General features: G+C 42.0%; 1 protein-coding gene across 4 annotated transcripts in view; it reads right to left on the bottom strand.

Moving 5' to 3' along the window:
* The window catches only part of LOC129830925 (adenylate cyclase type 2-like), an 88,165-nt gene extending 72,198 nt beyond the window's left edge, over positions 1-15,967 (bottom strand). For 2 of the 4 annotated variants that reach the window (XM_055893764.1, XM_055893766.1), the window contains exon 1: positions 14,398-15,965. In XM_055893764.1, the coding sequence (XP_055749739.1) occupies positions 14,398-14,670 (273 nt within the window). In that variant the 5' untranslated portion in view covers positions 14,671-15,965. Of the gene's footprint in view, positions 1-14,397 lie in introns of all 4 variants that reach the window. The other 2 variants (XM_055893768.1, XM_055893767.1) reach the window with 2 other exon arrangements.
* Positions 15,968-16,723: the final 756 nt, after the last annotated feature.

Below are 16,723 nucleotides of genomic sequence, written 5' to 3'. Positions count from 1 at the left end.
CGTCACCTACAAAACAAAAAACAATAACACTCCCTGATGCTCCCCTTTGGGGAGGCGTTATTCTGTAACGTGTGCGCTGGGAGTCGGGAAGCAAGTACAAGGAGTCAATCATTTAATAAATAAACAAACATGGAACAAAACAAGAAACACAAAAAGCGTACAGACATGAAACACCAACAGAGTCAATAACGCCAAAGAAAAAAACTAAATGAGTGACACTTACAAGGAAGGGAATCGGGAAGGTGATGGAGTCCAGTTGAGTCTGATGAGGCGCTGTGCGCCTAACGATGGTGACAGGTATGCATAATAATAAGCAGACTGGCGACCTCAAGCGCTGGAGAGGGACTATACGTGACAAGCTAGCGCTCTCTCTCCCTCTCTTGCCTCTCCTTCATTTTTGAAGAAATGCATTTGTTGAAAACTGTTCAACTATTGTCTTTCTCTCTCTTTGAGTCAACTACTCACCACATTTTATGCATTGCAGTAGTTGCTAGCTGTAGCTTATGATTTCAGTACTAGATTCATTCTCTGATTCTTTGATCATTCGGTTAACCACATCTCAGTTCATGCTGCAAGAGCTCTGATAGGTTGGAGGAAGTCCTCTGGAAGTTGTCATAATTCCTGTGTAAGTCTATGGAAGGGAGTGAGAACCATGAGCCTCCTAGGTTTTGTATTGAAGTCAATGTACCACGAGGAGGACGGAAACTAACTGTCCTCCGGCTACACCATGGTGCTACCCTACTGAGTGCTGTTGAGGCTACTGTAGACCTTCATTGCAAAACAGTGTGTTTTAATCAATTATTTGGTGACGTGAATATATTTAGTATAGTTGTATCTAAAAAGGATAACTATATAAAAAAGAAAAAAAATTCACTGAGGAGAATGGTCCTTCCCTTCCTCCTCTGAGGAGCCTCCACTGGTGCGTGTGTGTGTGTGCCTGCCTGCGTGGGCCTGTGTGTATGACTGCCTCTCTGTGTACACACGTGAGCAAACATGTACGTGTGTTTGTATGTGTGTCCACTCCCTCTCATCACAAATACCCAGGTAAAAGTGACAGGCATTGGCTAGCCTGATAGTGTGGTAGTCTATTCATTATGCAGAAGTCCATTAGCCTTTTACTGCAATGGGCTAAATCAGGGTCACACAGTGTTTCTTGGTAGTCTTAAACAAATGTACTTTGAAACAAAAGTATACACCTCACACACATGGTTATGGGCTTACAAAACAGAAGTCACCTATACCATGTCAGATATAGAGTTGAAATGTATTACATTTTGAGTTTACATCTTAATATTACACTGTATATACATCACAGACGACTGAAATATAACAAAACCGTTTCACATAGAAACACCAGATATTTGGCTGTTTATTTTTTAATTTTTTTAACATGAATAACATTCCAACCCATGATGCCACTAGGTCATATAACTGCAGGAAGAGCTACAGCTAGAGGCTGGGTGGAGGTCGAGGCCTACTTCTCTGACATCGAGAGTGCAGGGTCCGGATCAAATATACCTAACAAAAATATAAATGCAACATGACACAGTTTCAACGATATTACTGAGTTACAGTTCATATAAGGATATCAGTCAATTGAAATAAATTCATTAGGCCCTAATCTATGGATTTCACATGACTTGTCAAGGGCTCAGCCATGGGTGGGCCTGGGAGGGGATAGGAATTGAGTTGGACATACTGCCAAATGTTCTAAAACGACGTCGGAGGCGGATTTTAAGGCAGCCCCCCCGCACCTCTCTGATTCAGAGGGGTTGGGTTAAATGCGGAAGACACATTTCAGTTGAATGCATTCAGTTGTACAACTGACTAGGTATCCCCCTTTACCTTATGGTAGAGAATTTAACATTAAAGGTGCACCTTGTGTAATAATCATGCTGTTTAATTAATCAGCTTCTTCATATGCCACACCTGTCAGGTGGATGGATTATCTTGGCACAGGAGAAATAACGTTACTCACTAATTGGAATGTGAACAAATTTCTGCACAAAATTTGAGAGAAATAAGCTTTTGGTACATATGCAAAAGTTCTGGGATCTTTTATTTCAGCTCATGAAACATTGGACCAACTCTTTACATGTTGAGTTTATATTTTTGTTCCTTATAATTACCCTGCCTTTCTGACTCTGAGGTTATAAATTGTAGAGATACAGAAATCGGCATAATTTTCTAAATGTAGATTTTGCATAAGAACATTATGAGAGCCTAGAATATCATCAGAAGACCCTCCATATTATGATTCTGTGATAAAAACACATCAGTAGAATAAATTCTATCCTTCTGCAGTTCTATGATTTGTATTTGTATGTTTTGTGGTGTTCTATGATTCTATGGTAGAATACAGTGGTGTTTTATGGTTCTATGGTAGAATACAGTGGTGTTCTATGGTTCTATGGTTGAATACATTGGTGTTCTATGGTTCTATGGTAGAATAGAGAGGTGTTTTATGGTTCTATGGTAGAATACATTGGTGTTCAATGGTTCTATGGTAGAATACATTGGTGTTCTATGGTTCTATGGTAGAATAGAGAGATGTTCTATGGTTATTTGCTAGAATACAGTGGTGTTTAAAGATTCTAAGGAGTAGCAGTATAAGTATGAGTCAGGGTGTGTAGAGCCAGGCTGAGGCAAGGGAAACATATTGTTAGGGGGGGTAGAGTAATGCCTCAGCAGCAGTGCTATGATTTAGGGTCTGACTAGGCCAGGCAAAACCCAGGAGACTACTAGCTAGCTACTGACACCCCAAGAAGCACAGAGAGCAAGCACCCAGACAGAATTACAATGAGCTTTATATATATATATATATATATATATATATATACACTCACAAACGTGTGTGTGCGCATACACACAAACACAACGCATACACAGAAAGCATACATACACACACACGTGCACATACATACACACACACACAAACACAACAAAACACACCCCTCCGGTCGCAGCCATTATTATCAATCCTTGTTCCCTCACTAAACCACACTCATGAATATTTGATAAAGTGTATAAAATACAAATTATGGCAATGACTCACTAACTGCGTGATTAGCAACATAATGTCATACTTTACCTTTCGTCACACATGCACACACCAGTGGAAAAAGGTAAAACTATACTAAATATATTCACTTCACCAAATAATTGATTAAAACACACTGTTTTGCAATGAAGGTCTATAATAGCCTCAACAGCACTCTGTAGGGTAGCACCATGGGGTAGCAGGAGGAGAGCTAGCTTTCGTCCTCTTCTTGGTACATTGACTTCAATACAAAACCTAGGAGGCTCTTAGTTCTCACCCCTTTCCATAGACTTACACAGTAATCACAGTGCTCTTGCAGCATGAACTGACATGTTGTCCACCCAATCAAAGGATCAGAGAATGAATCTAGTACTGAAAGCATAAGCTACAGCTAGCTAGCACTGCAGCGCATAAAATGTGGTGAGTAGCTGACTCAAAAAGAGAGCGAGACAATAGTTGAACAGTTTTTAACTAATATATTTCTTCAAAAATGAAGGAGAAGCAAGAGAAAGAGAGAGATTTTGTGATTTATTTTCACTTTCAGTTTCACTTACTTAGCTAGCAAATGCAGCTGACTAGTTTAGCTCAAACAGAGGGATGCTATGTTAGCTAGCTGGCTATGACTATCCAACACAACACTGGAACTCTTCCAAGTCAAGGTAAGCTTTTGGTTTTATTAAAGTACTGCCACCGGGGCCCGCCGGTGTAACTGCTTACTGAATTTACACTGTAACGTTACTGCATGATTGTAGCGGGTTTACTAACGTATTAGTTCTATTAGCCATATTGACTGGAACGTTACTTTAGTTAATATGAGGACAACGATGTAAGCTGTGTGTGGTGGTTTAGGTAGGAAAGGTTTTTTCGCTCGGTTACATACAGCTGATGTGTTGTTCATTGAAGTCCACAAACTAAGGGAAAAGGTCAGAGGAGGAGATTGCATAGAGGTGAGAATGAATACAACGTGGCTGCTATGAAAGTGAATTGTGTTTATGCGTGATCAGGGGTCTATTCATTACACCGATTCTGTTGAAAAATGCTTCTTAAACGGAAGCAAACAAAACAGGAATATAAATCTGAATTTGTCCAAAATTAAGTCTTGTTTGCATCTGTTGAACTAATGATTACACCCTAGATAGGCTAGATGCAGGAAAGAGTGTGCAAGGTGGTATTGAATGACAGTCATTGTCTGTCCATGTGTCATTTTTCTCTCGACCTGTGTGCACCTATGTTGTAAACTTTCATTCATAGGCTAGGTTATAGCAGGTGGGTTTAGGGAAAATTTGAGTATGATATAGTAGCCTAAACCTATCGATGTGACATTGGAATATGAATGACAGTCATCCAACATGCTGTAATAGAAATAAGGCCATGCTCATGAAAAGAAAATTGTCCTCCCTCATCATAAACGGCACTGACCGCCACTGGCACACACACATGCTCGCAGGAACACACAACTCAAACACACACTCTTCTCATCTCTTCCCGTCTGTAACTGAATAACTGAATAGTCCTGCTCTTTCCCCACTTTAGTGCTCTCCCTTAGCCTATCCGCGGTGAAAACTCCTGCCATTTGCACATTTCAAATTGTTAGCTATTTAAAGCTATTTAATTCCATTTAAACCCATTCAAGCCCATTTCCCAGGCAGGACAAAGGGAGAGGGGGAGGTGACGGGCTGCTGTTCTCTACTGTTTTGTCTACAAGAACAATTACTTCCCTTTTACCTCAGACTGACTGATTCCACCTTTATACAGGGGGAAGAGGGAGGGGACATAACACTGTCAGTCAGTGAGGTGGGAGTGAGTGTGTGTGTGCATGTGTGTACAGTGCCTTCGGAAAGTTTTCAGACCCCTTGACTTTTTCCACATTTTGTTACGTTACAGCCTTATTCTAAAATGTATTAAATGTTTTTTTCCCCTTATCAATCTACACACAATACCCCATAATGACAACGCAAAAACAGTTTTTTGCAACAAAAAATAAATACATTTTAAACTGAAATATCACATTTACATAAGTTACATTGGTTTTTGCTCTGAAATGTATTGTCAACTGTGGGACCTTATACGGAGGTGTGTGCCTTTCCAAATCATGTCCAATCAACTGAATTCACTCCAGGTGGATTCCAATCAAGTTGTAGAAAAATCTCAAGGAAAATCAATGGAAACAGGATGCACCTGAGCTCAATTTCAAGTCTCATAGCAAAGGATCTGAATACTTAAGTAAATAAGCTAAATCTAAATATTTTAACTCGTTTTCACTTTGACATTATAGGGTATTGTGTGTAGATTGTTGAGGATTTTTTTATTTAATCCATTTTAGAATAATGCTGTAACGTAACAAAATGTGGAAAAAGTCAAGGAGTCTAAATACTTTCCGAAGGCATTGTGTGTGTGTGTGTGTGTGTGTGTGTGTGTGTGTGTGTGTGTGTGTGTGTGTGTGTGTGTGTGTGTGTGTGTGTGTGTGTGTGTGTGTGTGTGTGTGTGTGTGTGTGTGTGTGTGTGTGTGCCTTTTACTGAAGAGTGGATTCTGACCACTCTACCGTAAAGGCCTCTACCGTAAGGTTGGCCTTCTGCAAGGTTTTCCCATCTCCACAGAGAAACTCTGGAGCTCTGTCAGAGTGATCATCAGGTTCTTGGTCACCTCCCTGACCAAGGCCCTTCTCCCCCGATTGCTCAGTTTGGCCGGGCGGCCAGCTCTAGGAAGAGTCTTGGTGGTTCGAAACTTCTTCCATTTAAGAATGATGGAGGACTCTGTGTTCTTCAGGACCTTCAATGCTGTAGACAGTTTTTGGTACCCTTCCCCAGATCTGTGCCTCAACGGACATTTCCTTTGACCTCTTGGCTTGGTTTTTGCTCTGACATGCACTGTCAACTGTGGGACCTTATATAGACAGGTCTGTGCCTTTCCAAATCATGTCCAATAAATATAATTTACAGGCGGACTTCAATCAAGTTGTAGAATCATCTCAAGGATGATCAATGGAAACAGGATGCACCTGAGCTCAATTTCGAGTCTCATGGCAAAGGGTCTGAATACTTAAATTAAATTAAATTTTAATACATTTGCTAAAATTCTATTAACCTGTTTTTGCTTTGTCATTATGGGGTATTGTGTGTAGATTGGTGAATACTTTTCATTTATTTAATCCATTTTAGAACAAGGCTGTAACATAACAAAATGTGGAAAAAGTCAAGGGTTCTGAACACTTTCCGAATGCACTGTGTGAACTTTCCATGTTTTCTGGAAGTCTTGAATATTTATCGAACATGGGATGCAGATTATTAGACATTTCTCGCCTCTCTCTCTCTGTCATGTTTAATGAACAGCCACCATTGTCGAGCCTAGAGCTTTCTATTCTAGAAGTGTTACAACATGACAGTGTGAAGTGTGAAGGTGTCAGAGTGTTAAGTATCACAGTCTGTCTGTGTGTGTGTGTGTGTGTGTGTGTGTGTGTGTGTGTGTGTGTGTGTGTGTGTGTGTGTGTGTGTGTGTGTGTGTGTGTGTGTGTGTGTGGGTGTGTGTGTGTGTGTGTGTGTGTGTGTGTGTGTGTGTGTGTGGGTGTGTGTGTGTGTGTGTGTGTGTGTGTGTGTGTGTGTGTGCGTGCGTGCGTGCGTGCGTGCGTGCGTGCGTGCGTGCGTGTGAAGTGTCAAGACAAGTGTGTGAAGACTATCACAGATCAATGTCTCCTCCAGGGAGCTCTTGAAATAGACAGAGGTTGCAACAACATCAACAAGAACAACAATAACAACAACAAATTGTCCAGACAAGGATTTCACAATTACAGTAGGCCGTAGTTCAACATTAATAAGTAGTTCAACAGTCAAATCTGTTCCAATATAAAAGAAGGCATAGTTCAACAATCTAACTATCTGTTCCAAAAACTGGACATTTCACAAGCAAACAGAGACGAATGCCAGGATGTTTCTCTCTCTCTGTTCCTCTCTGTCTCTGTCACATAGCCTACATACTAACACACAAATAACAGAGAGAGAGCACTCCAGTAAGAGTCGTGTTTAAAGCGCTCTTCAAGTGCGCGCGAGCGTGTGTGTGTTTGTGTGTGTTTTGGAGAGGATTCTGTTGTATGTGTGGTCAGCACAACCACAGAAGCCTAACCAAAACACCATTAGTACTGCTGAAATGTCAGGCACAAAAACATGCTCTTTTATCTTATTCAAGTGATCTGGGATTTTTCTATAACCAGACCCTCCCTCCCTGTGTGTGTGTGCGTGTGTGTCTGCATGCTCACATGTTCACATGTGTGTGTGTACGTTTGTGCGTGCCTATGTGTGTGTGTTGTGAAGTTTTTACCCTGAAACCCGGCCTCTGCTGTATCTCAGGAAGTCTCTAATTTCCTACCGAAGCTTATCTTGTATTTTCAGAGCAAATATCCCTGAGGATTGTTCTTTCATGTAGTCCTGAGATTGCATTGATTTAAAACGGTGTACGGGTGTGTGTGTGTGTGTGTGTGTGTGTGCATGTGTGAGTTGAGATACATTTAAAAAAAATCACAATTAATAACATGACATACTGGAAATAAATAACCAAGTTCTGGGAAAATATATTATATATCCAAACTGCCTCTGGAAGCAATATCAGCACAAGAACTGTTCCTCTGGAGCTTGATGAAATGGCTTTGCATGGCCAAGCAGCCGCACACAACCATAAGATCATTATGCGCAATGCCAAGGTTCGGTTGGAGTCGTGTAAAGCTTGCTGCCATTGGACTCCGGAGGTGGAAACGGGTTCTCTGGAGTGATGAATCACGCTTCACCGTCTAGCAGTCCGACTGATGAATGTGGGTTCGGCGGATGCCAGGAAAATGATACCTGCCCCAGTGCATAGTGCCAACTGTAAAGTTTGGTGGAGGAGGAATATTAGTCTGGGGCTGTTTTTCATGGTTCGTGCTAGGCCCCTTAGTTCCAGTGAAGGGAAATCTTAACGTTACAGCATACAATGACATTCTGGACGATTCTGTTCTTCCAACTTTGTGGCAACAGTTTGGGGAAGGCCCTTTCCTGTTTCAGAATGACAATGCCCCCGTGCACAAAGCGAGGTCCACACAGAAATGGTTTGGGTGAAAGAACTTGAAAAGTGTGAAAGAACTTGACTGGCCTTCACAAAGCCCTGACCTCAACGCCATCGAACAGCTTTGGGATGAATTGGAATGCCGACTGCGAGCCAGGTCTAATCGCCCAACATCAGTGCTCAACCTCACTAATGCTCTTGTGACAGAATGGAAGTCCCCGCAGCAATGTTCCAACATTTAGTGGAAAGCCTTCTCAGAAGAGTGGAGGTTATAGCAGAAAAGGTGGGACCAACCCATTATTTTGGAATGAGATGTTCAACGAGCAGGTGCCCACATACTTTTGGTCATGTGGTGTATGACATCATATGACAAAATATGACATCACCAGACTGTGGGTGTACAGTATGCAGTTCAGGGGGTAATGCATTGTGACAGAATTCCAGCCACCCAATGTAGGTAACTATTATTATTTAATCCATTTGGCTCTGTTTAAACATCAAGAAGAGAGAAGCAGAGAGAGATTAAAAGAGAGAGGCGAGGGAGAGCGAAAGCAGAGAGAGGGACTCAGGGACGGTTCCACAATAAGCAACATAAGCGGTCCCTTAGGGGCCGTGCCCCCCCCCCCCCCAAAAAAACGGATTCAGTCAGGGTCTCAACTTACTATATAGAGTAAGAATATTAGAATAGACCAGGTGCAATTTTGGAATTTGGTTGTGCTTCAGCAGTTTTTTTCTTGTTATGTCAGTCACTGAGCGTCACGCAATTAGCAATGTCAGCTAACAATTGTTTTATTGGTATTTAGTCTAGCCAGCTATCTAAACTTGCAGTAATCATGGCCGAATACTGACCGAGGGAAAAAAGGCATGTGCCCAGGGTCTCTGACCTCCAGGGGGCCCCAGTTAACATGGCATTAGTCATTACAAAATGTGTAGAATTGCTGGAAATTAGCTTTAAAATTGTAAAAATGTATCTACATCTAATGGAGAAAAAAATTATAATTACAGGAAATTAGCTTTAAAACGGCAAAAATGTCTCTCCACCCCTGGCAAAATGGTTTTGTTATAAGATGATAACATTTTCTCTCCACCACATGGCAAAATGTGTAGAATGGCAGAAAACTTGCTTTTAAACTGTTAAATATTCTCTACGCCCCATGGCAAAATGTGTAGAATTGCAGGAAATGAACTTGAAAACGTACATTTTTCCCTCCACTGTCAAGAGGGTGGCCACTAAAATGTTTTTCCTCAAGGTGGGGGGCCCCCAAATCTTGCTTAAGGCCCCCAAAAGGCTAGGACTGACATTATTTATTTATTATTTATTTGATCTACGATTCTTCTTAGCTGATGGGTGATGTGCCTAGAACATTCATACTAGAACAATATTTGAACCATAGAAATATTCAATTTCTATGACAGGAACATTAAACAGTAATGACAACAATACAAAGGTTGTTATCAATAAATGACACAATAAGGTGCAGAATGTTTGACTTGCCTGCTGGGGGGAAGGGAGACCCCCAGCTCCACTAAAACTATTGACAACTGATTGTGGTTTTCAAGGGATTGCTTAAGAACTGCTACAATTATTTCGTTGTAATATGATCACCTCTTGAAAAGCAAAGCCAGAACTACAAATTTCAGAATATTCCATGCAAAGCAATTGAGCACATTTAGCTATATAATCTGAGTTACAGCATGTAACTGTATGCTTTTCATGATCACTATTCATGTAATTTCAGAGGGTTGCAGCCTATTTTTGATATGTAGGCCTAGCTAGCTAGCTAAGCAAACAACTTGTGTCATTTAGCTTGCTTCATCAGAGATAGTTACTTGAGATGGACATCGACAAGTAGGATATATTTTGAGTCTAAGCCTGGCCTTGTAACATTGTCTGTCTGACTACTGTCAGCTGGCAAGCAAATCAAACAATATTTAGAGATAACTAGCTAGCTAGTTTTATCCACTGAAGGTTAGCTTATTAGCTAGCTGGCCAAATTTGCATGATTTGTCATTAGCTAGCTAGCCAATTTGACATGATCCATCAATCAATGTCATGTCTGTCGCATTTCGCAGCCAGCAGCAATGGTGATTAAACGGTTTTAAAACAACATTAATAAGGGGACAAATATGCTAGCTAGCTTAGGTATGTTGGTTGGAGAAGAAAGTACATAGCTAACTTACCACAATGTTTAGGCAACTTTACAAAATTTCTAGCTAGCTTGTAAAAAATACATGGGCAAATGAGCACTTCTGCTGCATGACAGGCAGAGCCCACAATGGATGAAAAATGTACATAAACCACACATACTTGTCAGGTACACTTTTACTTTATATAAAATATTTTAGATATAATAAAATGGTGGCTTATATTGAGAGATAGAGGTGTACTCCAGCGTTGTTTTGTGCTGTAATGCACTTTTTCCCCCAGTTTAAATTGGAACGAAATATGACGTAATTGATAAAGTGACATCATAATCAATCATCCAGGATCTAGTTAAGAATATTATTCCAGGAATGTTTTTGACAAGGTGAAAGGAAAATCTTCAAAGAACAACCCACTGTGGTTCCTACGTTCTAACAACCCACTGGGGATCTGTCAATGTGTCACGACTTCCGCCGAAGTCGGCTCCTCTCCTTGTTCGGGCGGCGTTCGACGATCGACGTCACCGGCTTTCTAGCCATCGCCGCTCCATTTTTCATATGTCCATCTGTCTTGTCTTGTTTCATACACACCTGGTTTTCATTTCCCCAATCAATCTACTTTTATTTAACCCTCTGTTTCCCATCATGTATTTGTGTGTAATTGTTTCATGTTATTGTGATGTTTTGTTACGCGCCTTACTTTTGTTATGTTCCGTGTTTGATTTATGTTGTGCTCTCGTTTTGGAACGAAAATAAAAGTGCGCCTGTTATCATTTCTCTCCTCTCCTGCATCTGACTTTGCCTCTAGTACACCCCTTGACACAATGTTGCTGGAGCGTTCCTGAAATGGATCAGGGAGAGAGAGAAGACATGGCATAAAGATACACCTAGAAACTAGCAGCTAGCTTTGATGATATAATAGCATTCTGGCAGCCTGATAATATGAGTTTGACTGGAGTTCTTCTTTTAGAGAGTGTAGAGCAGAGTTCAATTCAGTAGAATATATTCCGTTCTGTGTTTCTCATTTAGTAAGCGCAATGGCGCAAGCAATGCCAAGGTTTTGGGTTTCAGTTCCACTGGAATCATACACAAAGATGCATGAATTCATTATACTGCCACTTTAGATACAATCCTCTGCTAGGTTTATATGATTATTAGGCCTATATTACAACTTTATTCCCAGTGGAGTGTTCGAGACCACCTAAAGTGAGACCGATTCAAGTAGCAAATCGAGTCCAAGTCAAGACCAAGACGGGGGATGACTGAGACCTGAAGGGGACAAGAGGTCCAAGACCAAGTCAAGACTGAGACCAGGAAATGTGAGTCCAATTCAAGACAATGATTGTAATTTTGTCAAATCGCCACCATAATAAGAGATCAAAATGTCCAGTACTTCTGTGTTCATATTTCAGAAGAACCAATGACATTCAGAATGGTGAACAAAATGCATGCTGAGGGCAAATAGAGGCACTCTACAAATTTTTACTAACCCAAACACAGTGTGGAACAATGAGGCACTTCTATTTCTTCAGATTATTATTATAGATAATAATAATAACAATAATAATGATATTATTAATTTGTAATAATGCACAAAATACTGAAGATAAAAAAATATCCAATCAGGATTTTTCTTTGGTCGTTTCTGGGGATATAAATCTAGCTACTCTAGCTAAATCAGCCATTGGCTAGGCCATCAGAAGCTAGATCAAAGGCATCTGCCATTCAACCATAATTCATCTGAATTAGGACAAAACTTCGGCCTTCTCAAAGGCCAACAGGACACTGCACAATAGCGAGCAGTAGTTTTCCCAAGGTCTAGCTAGCTATCTATTGTTGTAGGCTAGTTTGCAGCGGCTGCAGCAGGTGCTATCGAAAAGGATGTTGCTGCTAATTTTTTAGCTTCTGCCCTTTCAAGAATAACTTTCAACAACAAGTTAAAACCTTTTACTGCAGTGGGTTAAATCAGGGTCACACAGAGTAATTCTTGGTAGTCTTAAATAAATCTACTTTGAAACAAAAGTATACACCTCACACACATGGTTACGAGCTTAAAAAAATAAGACATCTGTACCATGTCAGATATAGAGTTGAAATTTATTCCATATTTTTTTTGCATCACAATATTACACTTTATATATATCACAGAAGACAAATAAAATAAAACTGTTTGACATTTTTGTCATTTTTGTCATCGTTATTAATGATGAAATGATGAAAGATATGAATAACATTCCCCCCATGAGGCCAAAGAGCTTTTGTTCATTGACCACAGGAAAGGGTTCTTTCAGCATTATCATCTGGTGATTGGATATAATAATGTATACTTTTTGGGGTTTTGTCACCCCGGTGGGTGTGTCCACCCAGGCCCTCTCATGCCTATGCCCCTGATGCAAGCAGCACAAATATAGCCTACTAACCAAGACTTTGGACCAAACTTTTTCAATAACTGGTTTGCATACCCATTGTTGCCTCGGTTAGTATTTACTGGTAGGTATCATAAATTGAAGCGTCTTTCCTACCTACCGGCTACAAATTATTTTGTGAGCTGTTCCATCAAAAAACAAGTTGAGAGCTGCATGCTCTTGATGCCTGCAGATGGTATTCCGGTTCGACTAGGCTATGTATGTGGCCAGCAATATTTTTCAGAGCTTTGTGATTGTGTAGACTACTTTGTGCATGATTTCACTAGTGTACTACACTACTTTGATACGCATCAGTGGAGATTAAGAAGTGAGTATATGTAATGCCCACTGAAAACAAAGTGGGTATATGGCGTATACCTGCATATAGCCTCCACTACACCACTACACCACTGGCCCTTTGTGTTGTACAAAAAGTGCACTTTCCTAGTGCGCTGGTATTACCGTTGCTGTCCTTTCACGAACCTGTCACACCCTAAAGGCCTAGGTCCAATAGGTTGGTCACTGCGCAAACATGTCTATAATATATATAATGACTGTTCAGGTAGTAATGTTTCAAGAAAATAGTGTATATATTTGGCCTGGCGATGCGATTTTGGAAGCTGATAATTATGTTTTTTTTCTTCCCCAGGTCTTCGGCTGGTCCCACTACTTGTCCTTACTGTCCGAAGACCATACAAATGTATCCAACACGGAGACAAGACCAAGACACTCAAAAAGTGGTCTCTTGGCTGTTTATTCTCCTCAGGGGCAGTAAAGAAGAATTGTTGGAGTATAGAACATACATGCTCCACACATACTGTATCGGTCCTTGATGAATCTCCCATGGGAGTCAACCCTGTTGACAACCTCTAGTGCCAGAGAGACCTAGGGTTGAATCCCGCATTGAATCCCACTATATGTTATTGCTCACATCCATCCAGGGATATCATGAGTTATACATTGGTATTCTGTTATTACACTGGAAACAGCTTTGGGCTGGTCGGGCTTGGTTGCTGATGCTGCAATACTGTAACTTTTCTGCTGCGGAGGCGAGGTGTGTGTGTGTGTTTACACTGTGGGAGGCGAGAGGTGTTATAATATTCTGCGGAGGAAAAACACATCAATGGACCGAACGAAAATCACAGTCTGCCCAGGTCTCTATCTCTCCGCTCTCTCTTTTCAACACTCTCTTTATTTATCTACACTCGCTCTCCCTTTTCATCTATCTCTGTCATACATTTATTTAACTAGGCAAGTCAGTTAATTAAGAACAAATTCTTATTTACAACGACGGCCTACTGGGGAACAGAACGACAGAGTTTTACCTTGTCAGCTCGGGGATTCAATCCAGCAACCTTTCGGCTACTGGACCAACACTCTAACCACTAGGCTACCTGCCGCCCCAAACAATAGTGAAAAAACACTTCAGTTATAGGCAGCGCTCTTCAAGTGTGTGTGTGTGTGTGTGTGTGCGTGCGTGCGTGCGTGCGTGCGTGTGTGTGTCATCAAATCAACAACACTCACACAGCAGAAACAGCACTTGAAAGAAGCCCTCTTGTCACATTCTGCACCACTCCAATCAGTCAATAGAGCTCTGTATTGTATAACACCACACACACACACACACACACACACACACACACACACACACACACACACACACACACACACACACACACACACACACACACACACACACACACACACACACACACACACTGCCCTCCACACACACACACACACACACACACACACACTGCCCTCCACACACACATACTCACCAGTCCGGAGGCAAAGAACACGGCCAGTAGAGCGAGGCATGCTCCCATCACTATGAGCAGTAGGAACACAATGAGAGGGTGTTGTTGGCTCATACGATAGTAGGACTCATACAGCCAGTCCTGGGTCTTCTGTCCCCCCACACACACCTGTCCCTGTGTCGGGGTCTCCCCAAAACCCACAAACACATCCCCCAGGGCATCTCCCCCGTCTCCCCCCTCTCCCCCACGTTCCAGAAGGTAGCGCCCCCGAGTCCGTAAGGCCTCCTGCCACATGGTAGCGACTTTGGGGGGTGTGCCAAGTCCCGGTCCAAACCCACTACCCCACTTGTCCCAAATGGACAACAAACAGTAGTCTCTCCTCTTCCTCCTCTTCTTCCTCTTTGGGGAGTTTTGTCAGATAAACAAACAAATCCTGGCTCTTCTCCTCCTCCTCTTCCTCCTCCTCTTCTTCCTCTCGCTAGTCCACCTCTGTGAGTTTGGTCAGACTCACAGTCACAATCAAATCCTGAATCCCTCTGCGTACTGATCCTTTTCCTATCTTTCTTCTCCTCCTCCTCCTCTTCCTCAATGAGTCTGGCCAGACAGAAAAAAAGAAACAGGTCCTTCTTTCTTCCTCCTGTCCCTGGTTTATTATAGTCAGACACAGAGAGAGGAGGTTGTCTCCACGTGTAGCACACTGCTGCTGCTGCTGCTGCTCCTAGGCAACATGTTCCCTCGTCAGAAAGGAGAGAGAGACAGATCGAGTGGGTGTTAGTGTGAGGCAGAAAAACTGTGTGTGTGTGTGTGTCTGTCTCTGTGTGTGTGTGTGAGAGAGAGAGAGCGAGAGAGAGAGTGTGTGTGTGAGAGAGAGAGAGAGAGAGAGAGAGAGAGAGAGAGAGAGAGAGAGAGAGCGTGCGTGTGTGTGTGCCAGTGTGTGACGGCGGAAGAGTGTAAGGGAGAGGAAGAGAGGGAAGGAAAGTGTCAAAGTGGCTCGAGGCGAGAGAGAGAGAGAGAGAGAGAGAGAGAGAGAGAGAGAGAGAGAGAGAGAGAGAGAGTGGGAGCGAATGGAGAGAGAGGGATACAGAAAAAGGGAGGCAAGAGAGAACAAGGGGTGAAAGAGACAGAGTGAGACTGACAGGGGAGAACGTATCACCAGAGAGTCAAACAGGGAGGCAGAGAGAGAGAGAAAGATATAGGGGAGGTATAGAGAGGGGGAGACAAAAGAAAGAGAAAAGGGAAGGGGGGGGGGGTAACAGCTGCGCTAATGTGAGAGGAGTGAGGGAGCGAAGGAGTGAGTGAGATTGAAAAAAGAAGACTGAACAGAGAGGATGAGACGCTGTATAACAGCTGGAGAATGGATTGAAGAGCGCGAGACACAAAGAGATGTAGAGGAAGGAAAAGGAGTAGAAAGGGAGAGATGTACAGCATCAGGGAGAGAAAGTTGAGAGAGAGGATGAGGGATGAGAAAAAGAGCGAGATTTAAACATAAGAACATGTAAATTGATAAAGAGAGAGAGAGAGTAAAGAATAAGAGAATGAGTGTAGAATGAAAGAGAGAGGGATCCCCAGGATGTCGTGACTCATCTAACACAATGTCCCGTGCCACACTCTCTCTCTCTGTCTGGATCTTTCTCCCTCCCTCCCTCCCTCCCTCTCTCCTTCCCAGTCTGCATCTTTCTCTCTCTCCCACCCTCCCTCCTTGCCTCACTCTCTCTCCCCCGGTCCGCAGCTTTCACTCTCTGTCTCTCAACCTCCCTCCCTCCCTCCCTCTCTCCCTCCCTCTCTCTCCGTATCTATCTCCCTCTCCGCTTCTTTCACGCTCTCTCCATTTTTTCTGTTTCTCTTTCTCATTTCCTCTTTCCTTTTCCTCTCTCCTTTTCCTTGCGTTTCTCCACTACATGTCAGTATCTGAGGTGTGAAAGCTGTCACACCAATTGGTCCCTAGAACTGCTTATTATTTTTCTCAAGCAAGACTAGTCATTCATTTTTTATGACATAATCTGTATGATTTCATTTCATAGCTCCGTCAATTAAATACCATTGGTTATTATGGTCCCACTTTATATCAAAGCCACACTGCAACGTGCTTATTACCACCAACAAAATGTGAATTAACTGAATTATGCATTTCATGACATTTTCAAAGATACACTTGATTTTTGAAATGTTGTGCAGTGTGCTCTATGAATGACATTCCATTTGAGAAAAATCCCTTTATTAACCATGATTTGAAGCTAGATTTAATAAGTACGATTCTTCTAAATCAATGGCTATATGAGTTGAGTTTACTGGGAGATTTACTGTGACTCTAAATGTGTTTGAAATGTATTCTAATGTATTCTAAGAA

This window comes from Salvelinus fontinalis, chromosome 32 (genome assembly GCF_029448725.1).
Source record: "Salvelinus fontinalis isolate EN_2023a chromosome 32, ASM2944872v1, whole genome shotgun sequence".
Classification (NCBI taxonomy): domain Eukaryota; kingdom Metazoa; phylum Chordata; class Actinopteri; order Salmoniformes; family Salmonidae; genus Salvelinus; species Salvelinus fontinalis.
This window is presented reverse-complemented; position numbering and strand designations above follow the sequence as displayed.